The 17,813-nt window shown below is 32.5% G+C and overlaps 1 protein-coding gene and 1 long non-coding RNA gene across 4 annotated transcripts in view; one reads left to right on the forward strand and one right to left on the reverse strand.

The window, feature by feature from the left end:
- The window catches only part of Ten-m (teneurin transmembrane protein Ten-m), a 176,135-nt gene that overhangs the window by 41,540 nt on the left and 116,782 nt on the right, over nucleotides 1-17,813 (reverse strand). For all 3 annotated transcript variants that reach the window (XM_013319642.1, XM_013319643.1, XM_013319640.1), the window contains one exon: nucleotides 10,152-10,190. In XM_013319642.1, the coding sequence (XP_013175096.1) occupies nucleotides 10,152-10,190 (39 nt within the window). The remainder of the gene's footprint in view (nucleotides 1-10,151; nucleotides 10,191-17,813) is intronic.
- On the forward strand, nucleotides 11,187-12,202 carry LOC106123382 (uncharacterized). Its single transcript, XR_001228160.1, has 2 exons — nucleotides 11,187-11,260; nucleotides 11,411-12,202. It is a non-coding gene; the product is annotated as an uncharacterized LOC106123382 (long non-coding RNA).

A 17,813-nucleotide genomic window follows, 5' to 3' on the forward strand; every position in this document is an offset into this window, starting at 1 on the left:
AGATCGTGCTTCCATTACCATGTGTTGCTATAGGCCTTAACTCCAATACATAAAGTTCATATTTGCATGGTTTTTAAACTGTTAATTTCATGTAAAGGCGTTTAGAATTAAATTTGAATTTAGCATACTTTTTATGTAAGCAAATAATTAGTTATTTAGGATATGATAATATTATTATCAAATCACCTACATTTTTGTTAGTTGCAAAAACAAAAAAAGATCGTCAGTTAATTTGGTTCATTTTAGTACAATTTAATATAAACAACAGTGCTACATTTCAGAGTTGCTAGATTTTCATAAATTCAGTGCTTTTGAGTGAGTCGCTTCTTGCATCTGCATTTGCAGAGCTGACTGCGAGCGGCTGAATGATTTATGTGTTTGTAGTTTTGTCAGTGCTTGAGTTCTATTTTAATAATTAATAAGGGATTTTTAAATTTAGTATACTTATCATGTCTTCATTGAGAAAGAGATCTTTAGAAAAAACAATTACAATATTATCTACTTTCTATTTACTAAGTCTGCAATATTACGACTATAAGTACGACTATAGTCAGGCTAGCTTAGTTAGTAATAATGGAAACGGGTTTAAAAGAGTCGTAGTTTAAAATATGGAGTTACGTCGTTGCTACGATAACACTACGCCGTAGACGGCTACGAAGAAGTTGTAGCAGTAACTAATTGAACAGAACGCAATATAGTATTTGAGTACAAATGTAATACATTTTTAGTAAACATTTCAATCGCTATTCGTTTAACATCAAATTTATTCTGTCTTTAATCTTTTTCACTTGCAATTTTTCTAGTTAAAAGTATACTAAACTTAATGACAAAGTTATACAGCCAGTAAGTATTTAAGATAATAAATTGCACTCAGATGTTTAAGTTCAATAGTCTTTAAGATTTCATTGTCCTATTGATTAATTACTTCAGATCGTTTAATTGCAAACCAGAGCTACTACAAAGCCGTTCCCTACTACATGAGTTCATTGACCCACGCTATAAAGGTCAACGACATTTTAATTGAATTTCCTAATCTTAAACTAAATAAATTCATGATCAATACACAATCTAATTAACACATTTCACATATGCCACAAATAATTTTCGGTTAACGTCAAATATGGTTATAAATAAATAGTTGATATTTTAAAATAAATCAAATATATAATATAAAAAATAGAACGATAGTTCTTTCCAAAAATATAAAAACATTTTCTGCAGAACTAAGATTGTGATGTATTTTTATATAAAAATTATGAGATAGTCGATATGGTGTCCTGGTTCGTTGCCAAGCGATACTGCGGCTATTATCGTCGGGCTATGTACCGTGTTAATTATTCCGGAGCCAAATACATATATATGTCTCGAACGCTGTTTATCACAGACTTAATGGAATGTTTGTCGAAATTAAACATGATCTATGTCTCACATACTAAGTTTAAACATAAATAAAATTAGTACAATCCCAAATTAAGATAAGTTTACCTAAATTTAACGGAACATCCTGTAACTTTTATTTTTATTGCAGAAATAAGTTGTGATAGACACTTAAGTCAGATAACATATAAAATATATGATTACTTTATATATTGAAGTTACTAAGATGACAATTACTAGCTAAGACCTTTTAAGAGATTGAAATTTTGAGTGAATAGCATTATATTTTAATAAAAAATTTAAATATTTTTATATATCTGTAGGTAAAAGTATCCATAGTCATATTTCTTAATAGTTCAACGAACACCAATTAAAAGCATTTCAATAGAGTTTGCGAGTCGTCAGTTGTAATGAAATATGACGCAGCGGCGTACACAGCTGACCGCTGAGATTCCCTCAAGGACCTTGTTAGTGGACGCACCCAGAACATACCGCATAAGCGTTAGCGGTTTATCATAATATACTAGAAAAATATCTTTGATAAAAATTAACTTCAGTTTTTTTTCTAGTTATAACTTATTGATATAAATTCACCTTATATTTTATTTTATATTTTAATAATAAAAATTAGTCGAATACTTATTAAGTAGAAGGTACAGTTGTCGAGATATCTCGTATAATACATAATTTCTCACTATTTTAAGGGCTTAAATATAATATGAATTATATTTTCGTAAATCCTTAAAGTATCAGTTTAAAAATGTGTGTGAATTCAGAATTTCAAATTACTGTAATTTAAAAATGCAGTAAAATTTCAATCGCTTATTCAACCTTAATAATGACTCACCTTTACATGTGCCATTTAATGTCGATTGCGCCAACGTCAGTAATACGGGCTTGTCCACTTCTTACCTCGTATTGTTATAAACGTTTTAATTCCTGTGATATTCTCAATAATTAAAAAAAATATTATAAAAACAGAATTATGAAGCTATTATCTTTATCTTTTCATTTCATATTATAACGTTAATTGTTCTAGATGATAAATATTTGATATAAACATCAAATCAACTGTTTAGTTATGTTATGAAGTATTATGACCGTCTCATGAGTGTCAACTTAGTTCGTATACAATTACGAGCAATATATTTCTTACATTCCGCGATGTAAAGGTGACTATTAGGAGCGCGTACGTTATTTCACAGCACTCGATACCCTCCACGGGATCGCAATAGTAAATTTCCCACGCGCCATTACACTCCAGGGGCGTTCGAAAATTTCCTTCTTTTTTAAATTTAGTTAATATTTCACGTGGCGCCATCTGTGAGCCAGTTTCTTTTGTACAATTTTATTTCATTTTCACCAGTGGGAAAATTATACGATGTGTTTCATGGTGTTTCACATGTTTTGGATCTTATAATGTTTAATAAAACTCGTAAAAAATATCAAATTTTTGGCTGACAATTATAATTTTTATTCTTGATAGATTTTAAACAAGTTTTGTCTTTAATGTAAAATGCTATACGCAATAATTTTATTAAAAATTGTTGTAAGCGGTAGAGGTTAAATGAGACAATTTGCCCCTGATGCTAAAGCACGGCAAGATTGCTAATGACGACACACCTATCTTCCCCTACAAGTGCACTTTGCATCATACGATAGGCTTGTTACGTAGCTTTGTTTTGTTTTGTCACTTATTATGGCCAAATAGATATTGTGGTCAGTTTCTTAGATATTTATTCTTTGTATAAACAACGCCAGTCAAAAAATCATTTACATACGTCATCATATACCTATATCTACGGGTGAAGCATATCGCAGTTTTAGTATTGAAATGCGAGAAGATCTAACATATTCAATTATGATATTAAAAGTTAAAAACCCAAAGGACTTAATCGATAATAAAAAAAATTGTTTGTATCATTAGTTAGCGATCGTCACGTCGCCGTATCGTATCGTATAAACAGCTGCAATACGGCGTCGCCCACCTAGGCCACAATTAACGCTAGCGTCAAGTTTTCTTGCGAGCGGAAAATAATTGCGATTGAGTTGCGAATTTCGCTATCTGACGCCCGACGAGCCTTTAATTGGTGCTTAAATGGCGAATTCATTTCAAGCGAAACATTTTCAACAGTGCCGTAGCGACGGATCCGTTTTGCGAAACAATAATTGACGTTTTTTGCGTTTAATAAAGGTCTATTGAAGAATTTGTGATTTAATTGATATAAAAAAATTAAGTTTTCTAAAATATTAAATGGGTCGTCTTTCTCTATTTAACTTGACTTCTAGAGGGGTAACATGATAGTTGTCGAGGCGATATTTACATATTTTATTTTGTAAACTGAATCCAAGTTAAAGAAATACAATATAAAATGAATTTCTAATTTGACTTTTAGAGAGGTAACGTGATAGTTACCTACGCGATATTCAAATATTTTAATTTGTAAACTGAATCCAAGTTAAAGTATAAGTAAGAGACAAACTATGAAATTGAATAGCAAGTATTAAGTGTTAAGAGATTATCCAATTTAATTAAGTTCTATTTACTTCCGTTTTGTGTTCAGTCAATAAGCGTCGTTACATAAAGTGGTATTATTAGACAGAGCCTTACCAGCGTTTGTTAGCATTGGACGCTTTACCGTCACTTAATTAGTATAAAAGTTTGTAGTCATCAACTTGAGAGGCTTCGAGGGCCGGGGGGTATGGGGGAGGCTGTGGGGAGAGGGAGTTTCCTCTCGATTATTGATCCCTATCCGTCACGAGGCTAGAGGACAAGAAAGAAGTTTTGTCAAGTTATATACCAATATCATTAATTTCTACTTAGTTATAGAAATAAAGATAAGATAAGAATTGCATATTTCACAAAATTTTCGTATAAGTTGATTGCCCTATTGTTGTTAAATTGTAACAATGCGAACCTTTTAGTTTACTTTAAATAATTCTCACACCATTTTATACATTTTCTATATAAAAATTGAACTTTTCACGAAGTATTCGTAAAAATGTTTCACAACGCCAATATATTCATGGCTTTGTAAACTCTGCTTGTATCGCCAAGGTTTTTACACAACAAACACCTCTTTTAGTTGTCTAGACGCATAAATAAGTACATTTGCTTGAAACCACAGTTCCCCAGAGAACAAACGACGCATTATATTAATCTAGGACTACTTTGTTGACTACTAAACGTCAAGAGAGTTGCCTATTCTGTTGTGAAAGTGGGACAAATTGCACATTACTTTTTACTTTTCCTTCTACAATCGTTATATTAATATCAAAATCTTACTGATGTTATAAATGCGAATGTTTGGATGGGTGGGTGAACGGTTAAACGAATCACGCTGAAATTATTGGCATAGCTGTTGAACATAGTCACATAAGGTACTAATTATTTTTTTTAATTTCGCGCACGTAGTCGCGGGCGACGGATAGTGTAATAATAAATGTATCACAACGTGGAATTCTAAAATTACAGGGACATAAACGTTTAAAGTTATAATAAGATTTAAGTATTACGTGAGTTAATTTAAATTGCGCTGAAGAATTTTTAAAACGGCACAAACCATATAAGCGTGTAGTAAAAATAACCGAGAGAGAGCGGCGCATAGCAAAAAGTTTTACTGCCTTACTTAGTTAATTGAAACAATTAACCGGGGCTCACGTAATAAAGGAAACTGCGACGCGTAAAAAGCTTCCGGCTTTTAGTTCCTACAAAAATGTTGGCCCTCGTTTTTTAGAGATCCACATTCGGTATCACCAAACGTCTAAGAACTGCTGTCTGTTACTGTACTTTGTATGCAATTATTTCCTTTTGAATTACTTATCTTTTGTACCAAAAAGGAAAGACGTAAAAGAAACAAAAATATATGTTTAAGTCTTTGCATTTTGGGAAGCATTTCTTATATGATTGTCACTTTCAAATGACCTTGAATATCCTATCAGTCTAAACATACAATGCATTATTTTTATAGTCTACATGATTTTAAAAATAAATATACGGGACCCAAGTCTCTGCTGCGATCAAACTTGACTAGTTTTTCAGTAACAATAAAAACTTTGTGCAATATTCTTACATTCAGTGTCGAGACGGAAATATATTCGGACGGGAGAGAGACGGAGTTAAATTAGCTTTGTGTCAGAGAGGGACCGACAGAGTGGAGATGTTGAACTATAAAATGTACTGGCACAGTTAAAATTAGCAAGGCGTACAAAGTTAAGTTGTTACGTTTGTCAGAGTCGCCGTTTCAATTTTATGATGATTTTTATTTTACATGTTGAAAGAACTTCTCAGTACGTTGCATTCCTTTTTTTAGGAAATTAACTCTATACTCTATAGTGTGCACGCCTACATTCCAGGACCATGCGTTTGAGTTATCTTGTAAACAAGTACCAGGCTATCATATTCCGATAGGTACACATCTGGGTGTTATAAGAGATGGTACGAGTACATGATGGACATTTCTATATATCTAGAGATTTACTTTCTTTTTTATTCATAAAAATATTATTTCACATATTAAATAGTAAACGAAAGTATTATGAAAAATAATATTAAAAATAGGTTACAATTTAATATGTCAACGATAAGGGAACAATTTTTTCTTGATATTATAGAAAATATGAGGGGCAGCGGTCGGAGCACTATTATTATTTTGTTCCATTGTCCAAAAACCTTCATTTAGTTAATGGGTCTGACCGCGAGTGTGTATTTCCTAGCGCATACAATATCCGATGTTAAAATGTATCGCTGAATATTACTGAATGACTGGACAAATATATATTTACTGATATATCAAGTTTCCTTATATATAATAAACCTCGTGAAATAAAAATCTGAACTATAAAAAATTATTTATCATGAGACGAAGCCACAGAAGAAGAAGAATATAACTCAGAAGAGTATAAAATTATTAACGACTATTTAATCTCATGGTACATAAAAAATTAAAATTATCTCTTATGCTGTTTTATTTACTTTCTTTCAATTCAATCGTAGGAATATGACATACAAGACTTTGCAAACCAATCTCTTTTTATTTTGCGCATCACAAACTTCGCCGCGATTATACAAAAAGAAACCTCGTATTGGCGCAAACTCATCAATAAATTCGAACGTAGACAGCATTTTCAAATATTTTCCGTTAAAAAAAAGAACACTCAGCAAGTTGATTGTATCAGTGCGGGAGTTGGCAGTTTGTTTTGCGTCTCATGCCCGAGGTCGCCGGATAACTTCGTTGCGAAACTTGGATGAAATAATATTATCATTGCGAGTTCCGCTCGCCGTAAATACATACAATTAAAAACAAAAGTCCGTCGAGTTTTCGGAGCTTTTTAGCTCAATTTTGGAGCATCTTCTTAATAAATGAAATTAGTAGCAGTTTTGTTATACGATTTAAGTTCCTAAGAAATTTTCTTAAACCTTGTCTCAACGTGGACGAAGAATTACTAAGATATAGTATTTGGTAATACCATTTTAGCGTATAAAGGGGATAGTGCTTGAAGTTTTCCATTTTGGCATCGACGATTTAGTAGAATGTACGATTAAGGGGGCGCCACATCGCACCGCACCTCGCCGGAAAGCGCATCGAGTGCCAATAACCGCACCATAGTCGATTAGGAAGCTACATTGCAAATATCGAATACAGAATAACGTCGAAGTGTACGTCGCCGCAGAGAAAATGGCTCCTTAGACGATCGTTGTAATATCTAAAAGCTAAAAGCGCTGAAATACGCCGCATTCGAGCTGCAGCGGGGCAGGCAACTGAAAAATGCTAAGTGACATTACAATGGAGAATGCGTTGGTATACAGCGAAATGCTGCTACATTTCGACTGCCCCTTTTGGAAACGTACGCCGCTGTTCAAAGCCCTCCACTTTTATATATCTCGTTTTATTTTTGTAAATTCAAATACGAGCTGTAGTTAGTTGAATGTTCGTTTATTACTGGAACAATACAATGGCGATTGAAACGACATCAAAAGGATGTTACGATTTGCTACTCAAAGCCAATGATAAAGAACCTTGATGTTAGTTACATCAATAGTTTGTCAAGACATCAGAACACGTATTCATTTGTCTTCATGAAATTGATTAATGAAAAACCAAAGAGCCTGTAATAAGGGTGCTCAAAAATATCTTAAGATTACGAAACTGCATTAAATCCGTGACCTTTTGTCTGATGTTCAATACCTGATGACAATGCTAAATTTTACCTAACAAATTTCGATAAAAAATATAAAACACGAACAAAGATATTGTTGGAAATTTAACTCAGAATTTTAAAATAACCCTTATAAAAGTCTTTTATTATTTCTCAGAGAATCACAAGGTATTGTGTCGAGGCGGATAATGTAAAGCGAGTTGAATAACAAAGATGATTTTTCTTAAACGCCGTATCTAATAGAAAATATTCCTTCAGAACGTTTACTTAGACGCTGGCTCATCATCCATTGTAACTATGAGGAGGACATCAAGTGTCACCGGTTCGAACGATAAAAAATAATGCAAATTCACTTCAAGGCCCCGGCTTGCGAAATAATGCACGATCGTTATATAGATAAGACAGTTTTTCCGTTAAATCGAGCCTCTTTCCTTCTTAACGACATTGTCCATCGTTAAACGACAAAGTGATTCAGGTAGTCGTTTACTTTGAGTGTCTTTTTTCATTTGTTCGAGCGCAGCGTTCACTAACAGCTTATATTGATATTGTTTTCAGTTAAAGTGCTTCTAGTTGTGAGGACTTTGTACTAAACAAAGCCATGTGTACACTTATTACCTTAGCTTTATCAAAAAAGATCTAATATTTATTTATGTGTTTTATTTTCATCAAATCAAATAAAAATTGAAGTTATAAGTATTTTTAGCTTTATATTTTTTTATAAAGACCTAAATAAATAAAACTATATTCGTTAAAGTTAATCAAAATTGGGTTTATGCTTTTTTAGTGATAGGAACAATATTAGTGTAAAGCCGAGGACAAATATGGGTACAGTATGACAACACTTGTTGTGCTAGTATGCGGCGAGCCTAAACAAATATGCGATAATGTGCTCTCTATTTACCTTCCTAATATCGAATATAATCAAGGGCTTAGAGTCTTAGATGTGAATGAATTAGAAGCGAGAAACTTAGTACGCAGTACACACAAGTAACATTGTGACCACTGAGTCAAATTTTATGATTAAGAACTATGTAAATTGCGTTTATTTAATATATAAAGAAATTGTTTACTCCACAAAAATAAACTTAACAGAAGCAAAGATAGTCTTCATTGTTCATACTTCTGTTAGTAATTCTATGAATACTTTTAATACAATAGTATAAGAACTTTTAACGTCTTCAAATCAATTTAAGCGTGAATTATTTTCATAATATTAAAATTCCAAACATACTAAAAACAAGCTGTCTCACACGGGTCCGTCTGCGCGGAATTAAAAAAAAACATAATAAGTAGCCTACGTGTTCTTCCATGCTATATTCTATATCTTTGCCAAATTCTATCAAAATCCGTTCAGCGTTTCCGGAGATATCTTCAAAGTAACATCCATCCATCCATCTAAACTTTCGCATTTATAATATTAATAAGATTATAAAAATCGATAAGTAGTTCACAACATATTTACTCTGTGGTTTTAAAATATAAAATATTCCATAAGTATACGTGTTATGAACTAATTTGGGCAGTACCTGAGAGATTTAACGGGTGAACACGTCGAAAACTTTGCACGAATACGTGTCTGCGTGTCTTTTTGCTATTGTACAATGAAAATATGAAAGAACACGTTACGATTGACTGTTTTTATAATTACAAATGCTAATTGTTTATTTATTTTTTTATATCATAAGATGGCAAACGAGCGAGCGGCCACCTGAAATCGCTGAAATAGCGAAGTCACCGTTACCCATAGGCATACGCAATTGCATATGCGTTGCCTACCTTTAATCAACGTTAAAGCGGGCTCTACCACTGTTAAATTTCTACTAATTCATTGAGATTTATTAATTGTGTTCCTTAAATATTGTTAATGTCTCTACATTATTTTTAATTTCAAATATTTTAATGTAACGAATTTCTTATAAATAACAATAGTTTAATAAATGTTGGAATGTTTGTTGCTGGCATTTTTATGAAGTTGATTTTTGTCGGCGCGTTCTGTTCGCCGGTACATCGGCATTCGCTTGATTTATTTGACAAATAACTGAACACCATTTGAAAGGAAACTGGCGTATTGTGAAACACGAACTGTACTGATGTTTTTGTCAATAAATCATATTTTTTTTAAATCTAGAGACCAGATTAAATGTATTTTGCATTCGCTGTAATAACTCTCTCAGTATATCAGACGGAATAATTTCAAAACATATTGAAAAAATGTAAAAGCGTATTTAACAATTGTTGTAATAGATCTTATAATAATAATGGGTCATTCAATTTACTATATAGTTGTACGATATTTCATATAAAAATTATTTTAATAATAAATATATATTTATTATTAAAATTTATTATTAAAATTATATATAATATATAAAATATTATATATAATTCTTCTGTGAGTGTGTATGTCACTGAACATCTCTCAAACGACTGGACCGATTTTGATGATTTTTTTTGTGTCTGTTCAAGGGGATATGGGAATGGTTTAGATTCACAATTTTCATCAAATATTAACTTCATATTAATTTATTCAAATTAAAGACGTGTAGACAGGACAACGTCTGTCGGGTCCGCTAGTATATATATATATATATATATACTAAATCTTATCTACTCACGTTCGTGGTCTGGCCGGTCGAATGTAGATCTCAGCATGCCTGGAAAGAGAGAAATAATTGTTAATTATAGCTGTTATAACAAATTAATAATAAAAAAGGGTCTTGACAGACAGACGGACGGACAACAAAGTGATCCTATAAGGGTTCCGTTTTCCTATGAGGTACGGAACCCTAAAAACTAATAACATAACTCTCAGTGTAATCTAAAAACATAAATTTTTCATCAAACATTGTCGCTTCCACTGATGGCAATCATCTTTAGTGTTACAATAAAAGTATTTTATTTGCAGCGAGGTAACTTGCAGTAAAGTTGATCGTTAATAATGCTATATAAACTGCAAGTTACAAGTCTAGACGGTGACCTTTTGAGGAAATAAAATTTCAAAGTTCATTGACTATCGTTGCGTTGTATTTTCCCTCGTAAAATACCAGATTGAAAACGAGATTTGTTTGTTTATCGTTTTAAAGTAGCCCGACACTAACTTCAGCTTAAATACTATAGGATCGTTAAATATATACTAAAGTAGTACTTAAGTCTAGATTTGGTACGAGCCACACTTATGCCCGAATTCTGAAACGTCACTCAAATATCTACTTTCGTAAGCAGTGCTTATAATTTAAGAGACGTCAAAACTTAAGTGGAATTCACAAACGCAAATCAAGACATCTAAGCGCGTGATTCCGTAAGTAGACGTAACATTTTTACGTCATGGCAACAACCTCTGTTCTGTGTCAAAGAGTATGTAGAAAAGATTTGTTCTCAATTACATTTTCTTAAAATTAACTTTTTGTATCCGGTTCACGCAGCAAGGGTTAGACAATGTGTAGTTGTAAGATGAGTTTATTCCCAAATATCAAAGAATATTCAAAAAATACTGCATATTATGAGTATTTCGTTTTTTTTTTATTTAAAGCAAAGAAGATTATAATAAAAGAATATCATATCTGTTTTAATTTTTTTTAAACAAAAAATAAATAATTTTGACCGTATTTTTGTAGAATGGAATGCACCGGACATTATTGTTTATTTTGATATTGTGATTTACGAGAGAATACAGGTAAGCAGAACACAGTATATGAGTTTTTTGGTGAATTCAATAACAGTTTTTGTAAGTATTAACTTTATACTTGTGATGTAGAAATACGTCAGTATGCAAAATCGGCAAGAAATACTTTTCATGTGGATATATTTTTGTTTTTGACTTTTTGGTTATAGATACGTAATTTATTTACATGAATTGTTATTATTATTCTTTCAGAATTTTCGGAAAATTGGCACATAGAATTGAGACATAAAACAACTTTTGGCGGTTTTAGAAGGCGGAAATGTTTCTGAAGATGGTTTGGAAGATGAAAGTGAAGATGACGAAACCTTTTTAGCTTATGCAAGAGAGATAATTCAAGAGAAAGAAGACGAGGATGCAGAGGATCATGAAGATCCTACCTATAGCGATCCACCACTGGTTCAAGATTTTCCTGACTCATTGAGTAAAATTATTTCTTCATTATCCATGCAAGAAGGTCATGAACATTTTGTAGTTTGATTAAAGGAAACTTGTTTGGAAAAAAGACAGTTTGTATGATATTGTATGATGAATCAAAAATAATTCGCCAACCAAGTACAAAAGACTCTGCTATAACTGAACTTGATACACCATATAAATGTTTTTTGCATTACTTTACACCAGTTTCTTAAAAAAATTGTTGATGAAACTAACTTATATGCAGTGCAAAAAAACCCTTTAATATATTTTAGTTTTACTGTTGGGGAGTTAAAAAAATCTTTGGAATTCTTTTATTTATGTCAGTGGAGCATTTTCCTAGTGTTCGCTCATACTGGCATTTGAAGTTTGGGCACAATCCTGTAAGGAGCGCAATGCCGGTAAAATAATTATTTCAGAGATTTTTATACACTGCAATAAGCCTAACTAGAAGACCATCGTTCAGCAGAATAGTACTCAATTAAAATTTTTAATAGTAACCGTTATGCATACTGATGTAGATTCACATCAGTAAGTTTTTTATAAAATATACTTTTTAGAAAAGAAAAAGTTTTATTTCTTCATTTTTCCCATAATCTATGTTAAATTTTCCACCTCTCTCAATTTATGGCATTTTAAAATAAAAACTATGCATTTAAGGGTTAAGAGAGAATTTTATATTGCTTACAAGATAAATATGTTGAACATAAATATTTAATAAGTTTTTATTACATTGATAAAAATATTTATTGCTAAAACTTTTCCAGGAAAGGTAAAAGCAAAAAAAAACAATTCAAAAAAGGCATGGGGATGTCCCCTAGCAAGCCTATTTTAGAGTCAAGCTAAGAAATGCCGATTTAGAATATAAACATATGATAAATAAACATAAGTTAGAAATGCAAATACTTAAATTAAGATAAAATAAACTGTTAATAATAAAGATTGTATGTTTTTAAAAATAAAAGCAAGTTGAAAAAGAGAAATGTGTATTATTAAGGTTATTCTAACATTGAAATTTTCATTAGACTCATTGTCTACAGGTGGATCTGTAAACTCTTCCATGTTCATAATGTCCTCCTCTAACAGTGAATCGTCCTGTAAAAGTGCAATACTGCACATGATATGACGCCAGCAGGAACATTTTTGTTTAAACCCATCCCCACTTGAATGCACCTTCGTTTTAGAACGCCAAAAAGCCATTCAACTGTGTTTCTGGTTTTACGATGGTGGTGGTGGTTCAAAGACGGTGTCCAAATACAGTACTGTTTCTGTAGACAAGCGAAACCTTGCGCGAAACTCCGTATCCGTATACTTTTCAAAATAATCGAGGATTTTTTGGGTTTCGCCGACACTCACAAGGCCTTTCATGGTCCGAAAGCGATGATAATTACGATACAGACATGGTTTCTCGTAAGGTTTTTGAGATTTGAGAGAGATTTGAGATGCCTCACGACCGCTCTTAAATTTTTGACAAACTTAAGTCGACATGACAGTTCATTTGACAGAAAAATGACACTGAGTGACGATTGAGAATACGAAATTTGGTTTGAGTGGCCTTTAAGCATCGTCTTACTTGAGTAGCCTCAAAATTGAGATGCGCCTTTAACTGACGTTTGAGTATTCCATATTGGAGTTTAAGCGTGGTCTTATCTTTTAAGACGCCGTTACATATTTGAGTGACGTTTCAGTATTCGGGCATTAATTCCTTAAGAAAACATTAACTGACTCAAATTAAGAAGCCAAAGTAAAATATGATTATTTTGTACATAGCATAAGTGGAAATAAATAAACAAATAAATTGTGGCCATAACAATTTTTAGGGCTAACATTTAACTTCTAATCCAAACTAATTTTTAAACCCTATTCATATTTTTATGTAGACGGCAAAACCGTTAAAAGAAATGTCACAAAAGGTTACCATAAATTGGTTGTCTCTTACACTTAGAGCACAGTTACATATGTCCATTCATAAAAACATGTAGCAATTAGTTTGTTTAACATGGCGAGCGGAGAGCGGCGAGCGAGGAGGTCGGTACACTTCGCCTAGAGCGGTATCCGTGTAGTTCACATGTTGACCACTATGAATCAGAAACTAGGGACAGTCCGAAATTAATATTGACCATGTTTCTAGATATTTTATTGTGTCTCCTTGTTATATTTCTTAACAATTATAATCATGAGATACACGAAAAGGTAAATTATATTTTTTTATGAACCAATGCATTTATCATCTTGCGATTAAAAGAAAGGTAACATTTGATAACAAAGACAAAAAGACTTATTGCCACTCAAAGTCGCTTTATTACACTAAGGACATCTCTTAGTGTAGATTCAATAAGATATATATGCACTAAGGGTTTCTTCATTTACTCATTTGCTGGTAAGTCAGCGTATGTGTTAGATGACCAAAATTATTCAATCAGTTTTCTATTCGAAAAAACGTTTACCTACACTAGTTGACGGCTTGACCCGGTGCCCCTTGCCGGCTTGTAAATTGGTAGTTCTGTCCATACGAGTGGACATTCTGTGCCGTTTAGCACCTCGTAGCCTCGCAGTCCCACTGACGGAGTGCCGTCGAGTAACGTTAGAAATTTGATTGAAATTCCAGTTTTGGAATAGTTAGTGCTGTCACTTGAAAGGCGAAGTGAGCAGAGCACTAACTGGGTTTTATTTTGAATACTACGAGTAGTTATTTAGATTGACATTTATGAACTAGAGACAAGAGTAAAAACGATTTATAATCTCCATGAAAGTTATACGTTGTTAATTATAAAGGAACAATTTGCAAATCATTACATTTTGATGAGATTTAATATAAATAGAATCGTTACGAATGAATCTCGAAGTTTCGTTTCAAATTCGTTGTAATTATAAAGTTGAATTGTCTCAAAGAAACAAAGCTAATAAGGGCATAATTATAATTAAGTCGTAATTATGTTCGTTACTAATTATTTTGTTACATTCATTGTACAGTTTAATTTCAGTGACATTCTGTAACTTATTGAAGGCAAAAAAAATTACAATGAATAAACAATAACTACAGTAAACAACACAAACTATAGAAAAACATAGTACTTATTCGTACTTTAAGAAATATTTAAAAATGCACACATTAATAAGACTACGATTTGATAACTGTAGATAATAAGCAAGGATAATATTTTACAAACAATCATTTCGGAATTAGTGATCTTCAGCATTGTATATACGTAGTTTTAGATAATCAAATCTCTCCAAAGCTATTTGCTTCAATTAAATTTATAAATTCCATAACTCGCTGTGAAAAATCCCGACTGTTATGCAAATTATATTTCATCATAATTAAATTGGCTAGTACAGCCACTGTACAAAGGAATTACAACGTTTTTTGCTGACAGAGAAAACACGCCAATTAGGGATTTTCATTTGAATTATATAATTGTTTTGTCTGCGGCGTGCACGGCTGGGATCAAGGAAGTAATGTCAAGTGGTCTAATTAAAGCAAAGAACGCATTTTGCAATGAATTTGGCGTGTTTATGTGAAGCTTTGTCGATGTTTTATGTGTCGAGTGCTACTGGCTTAGTCGATACGTACAAAACTCATAGAAATATAAGATAAGCAACCAAGCCAAAACATACTCCAAAGATTCATAATAAGTAACTTAATTTAACCGTGGATTATAAGTTTAACTTTATAGTTTTCTATGATGGAACGTTATTGTCTTACAGCATATTACTCTTCGAATTGTGGGTTTTTGAGACCAAAATTCCTGTTAAAACATATTGCTATCTCTGTTTTGTCAAAAATAATGACAGGGATGTCGATATGATTTTAGTCTCAGAAACCAAAGGTAAGTATATAATTTGTAAGATTATCGAGTTTCATTACGTTAGGTTGTAATTTGTAGTAAATGTGATCCAGAATTTTTTCATAAAAAGGTAAAAATATATAATCCCATTATTAAAGGATCTATTGATGTCGAGTTCGAAGACTTGAATATAATAAAAATACAATTCGACAAAAAATGTTTTTCTGCCGACGCTCCCGCCCTCGGATATTAAAGGAAGCGTCCATCGAGCGTGCACAATGAAATAATAAACGGTCGTCCTCCAGCCGACCCGCATTGGTATGCTATATTTTCCTTTATTATTTGCAAAGTAAATTTTCCGCATGCCCGCGCGAATATGCCCTTAGGGTTTTGTGTCACTACAAGTTCGTTATTTTCGTATTTGCTTACTCTAGTGCGCTTGCGGCTTAATGCTTTTTTTATTTGTGTAAATTGGCGAATGGAAAAAGGCGTCGCTTGGATTTACGGATATTTTGATGCCGATATACTGCCACTTTTTATTTCAGTCGTTCCAGATGTTTATTTGGCATGCCAGCGTAGAATAGGTGGTCCTTTTTGGCTTATATGTATGATTAGATCAATTTTATATTATTCTTTGTGCTTAAGAATGTTAAATTCAAACCTTAATTTCTTATCCATTTTTCCAACTAAAACAACTGAACATCTTACATAAATCGACTAACGTACAATAAATTAAACCGTCAATATTGTCAGGTGGGACATGAAAGGGACGTCAAGTTGTGTGCATGTTAACTGCAAGGCGCGTGACCGAGGCCCGGCTCCGGCCGGCAGTCGACGTCCCGCCGTCGACAATGCGCGTCGTGATCACCCAACGTGCCCCGACGGGCTCCGACGTGCTTCGACGTGCCCCGACGCACGTGCCTCGGAAGCCGACTGTCACGATCGGCAGCGGCCTCTTTGTCATCTGCTCGATGACTATTGTTTAGATCATGTAGCAGCTAAAGGGTTTGCTACCGCAAGCTAGTCGTATTAGTAAGATGAACTAGTCTTTGAACTCAATACAAGAAATAGGTTGGGTTTCTATCGTATTATGAAGTAGATTAAATTAATAAAAGAAAACAAGGAAAGTTTATGACACAAAAGAATACAAAAAGTAGATGATCACACTATTTTCAAAACATCACTGTGATGCGAAAAAACAAAAGAAGGTACATCATGAGAGATTTAAAAAATATCTGCCTCAATGGAAACATCTTTATTGGGATTAAAACTAGATGTTTGTCGATTCTCAGACCTACTCAATATGCTCACAAAATTTCATAAGAATCGGTCAAGCCGTTTCGGAGGAGTATGGGAACGAAAATTGTGATACGAGAATTTTATATATAAGATAAGTTTTTGTTTATTTAATACAACATTATATTATACGGCTCGATTAATAATAAAATTTATAAATGTAGTGAACATGTAATACCATGTATCATGACAACGGAGGCGTGGTTTCACAAGCTAGTTATTGAAGATACGTCTTTCGCAACGAAACAAAAACTTGTATAATGAGTGTCTGATTCATAGCAATTATATTGCAACTTCAACGTTTAAAAGGAGATTTCGAGTTATTAAACTGACGTGCGATATATCTGATACTGTCACAACAATCTGTTGCCTTATACTGCAGATCGGCGTCTTTTTATTTTATCTTATTTACGTAAGAATAAAGGCTGTGTTTAATTTATTATTAAATTTCATGTCATAATATAGCTTGGGTCATGTCATCAATATGTTTCTTATATAAATTCTTTATGTATTGATTAAATTGCTGTAAAATGTAACATCAAAGATACATATCTAATTTAAAGTAAACTCTTGTTTACAATTTTAAAAATAGAACGTTTTAGAATTGCCATTTTCATTTCAATGTGGTTACTAGATTTTTTAGTTACTAGATAGAAGAAAAAAAAAACACCACTTTTGAAGCGAAACAAGATTGCATATTTTCGGACAGTTTCATATAGCCTATTTTTATTCCACGTCGCTCTGACATCGTTCTAGTTAAAGTTGGATCACAAACTAGATAGTGACTTAACGTGCTGTCGTCAAGTGATGTACGACCTCCTCGTACGAGTCTATTTTTGCATCACTAAGCCTTTATTCGAAAAAGGCAAGTTGCATGACCAAATAGGATATTGCTTCTAGAGATTGTTATCACTATGATTTAGATGGAAGGGGAAAAAAGTAATAGAAAATAGACCTCGTAACGAGTGTAATATTATACGTAGTAATATTTTGAATATAATAATTTTAGTAGTTACGAGTGTTGTTATATATTTGTATTTGAAGTTATAAATCATATTAAATTTTGTTTTGAAAAAAAAGTTTGTAAAAAAATTTCT

Source organism: Papilio xuthus, unplaced genomic scaffold (assembly GCF_000836235.2).
Source record: "Papilio xuthus unplaced genomic scaffold, Pxut_1.1 DF826115.1, whole genome shotgun sequence".
Classification (NCBI taxonomy): Eukaryota; Metazoa; Arthropoda; class Insecta; order Lepidoptera; family Papilionidae; genus Papilio; species Papilio xuthus.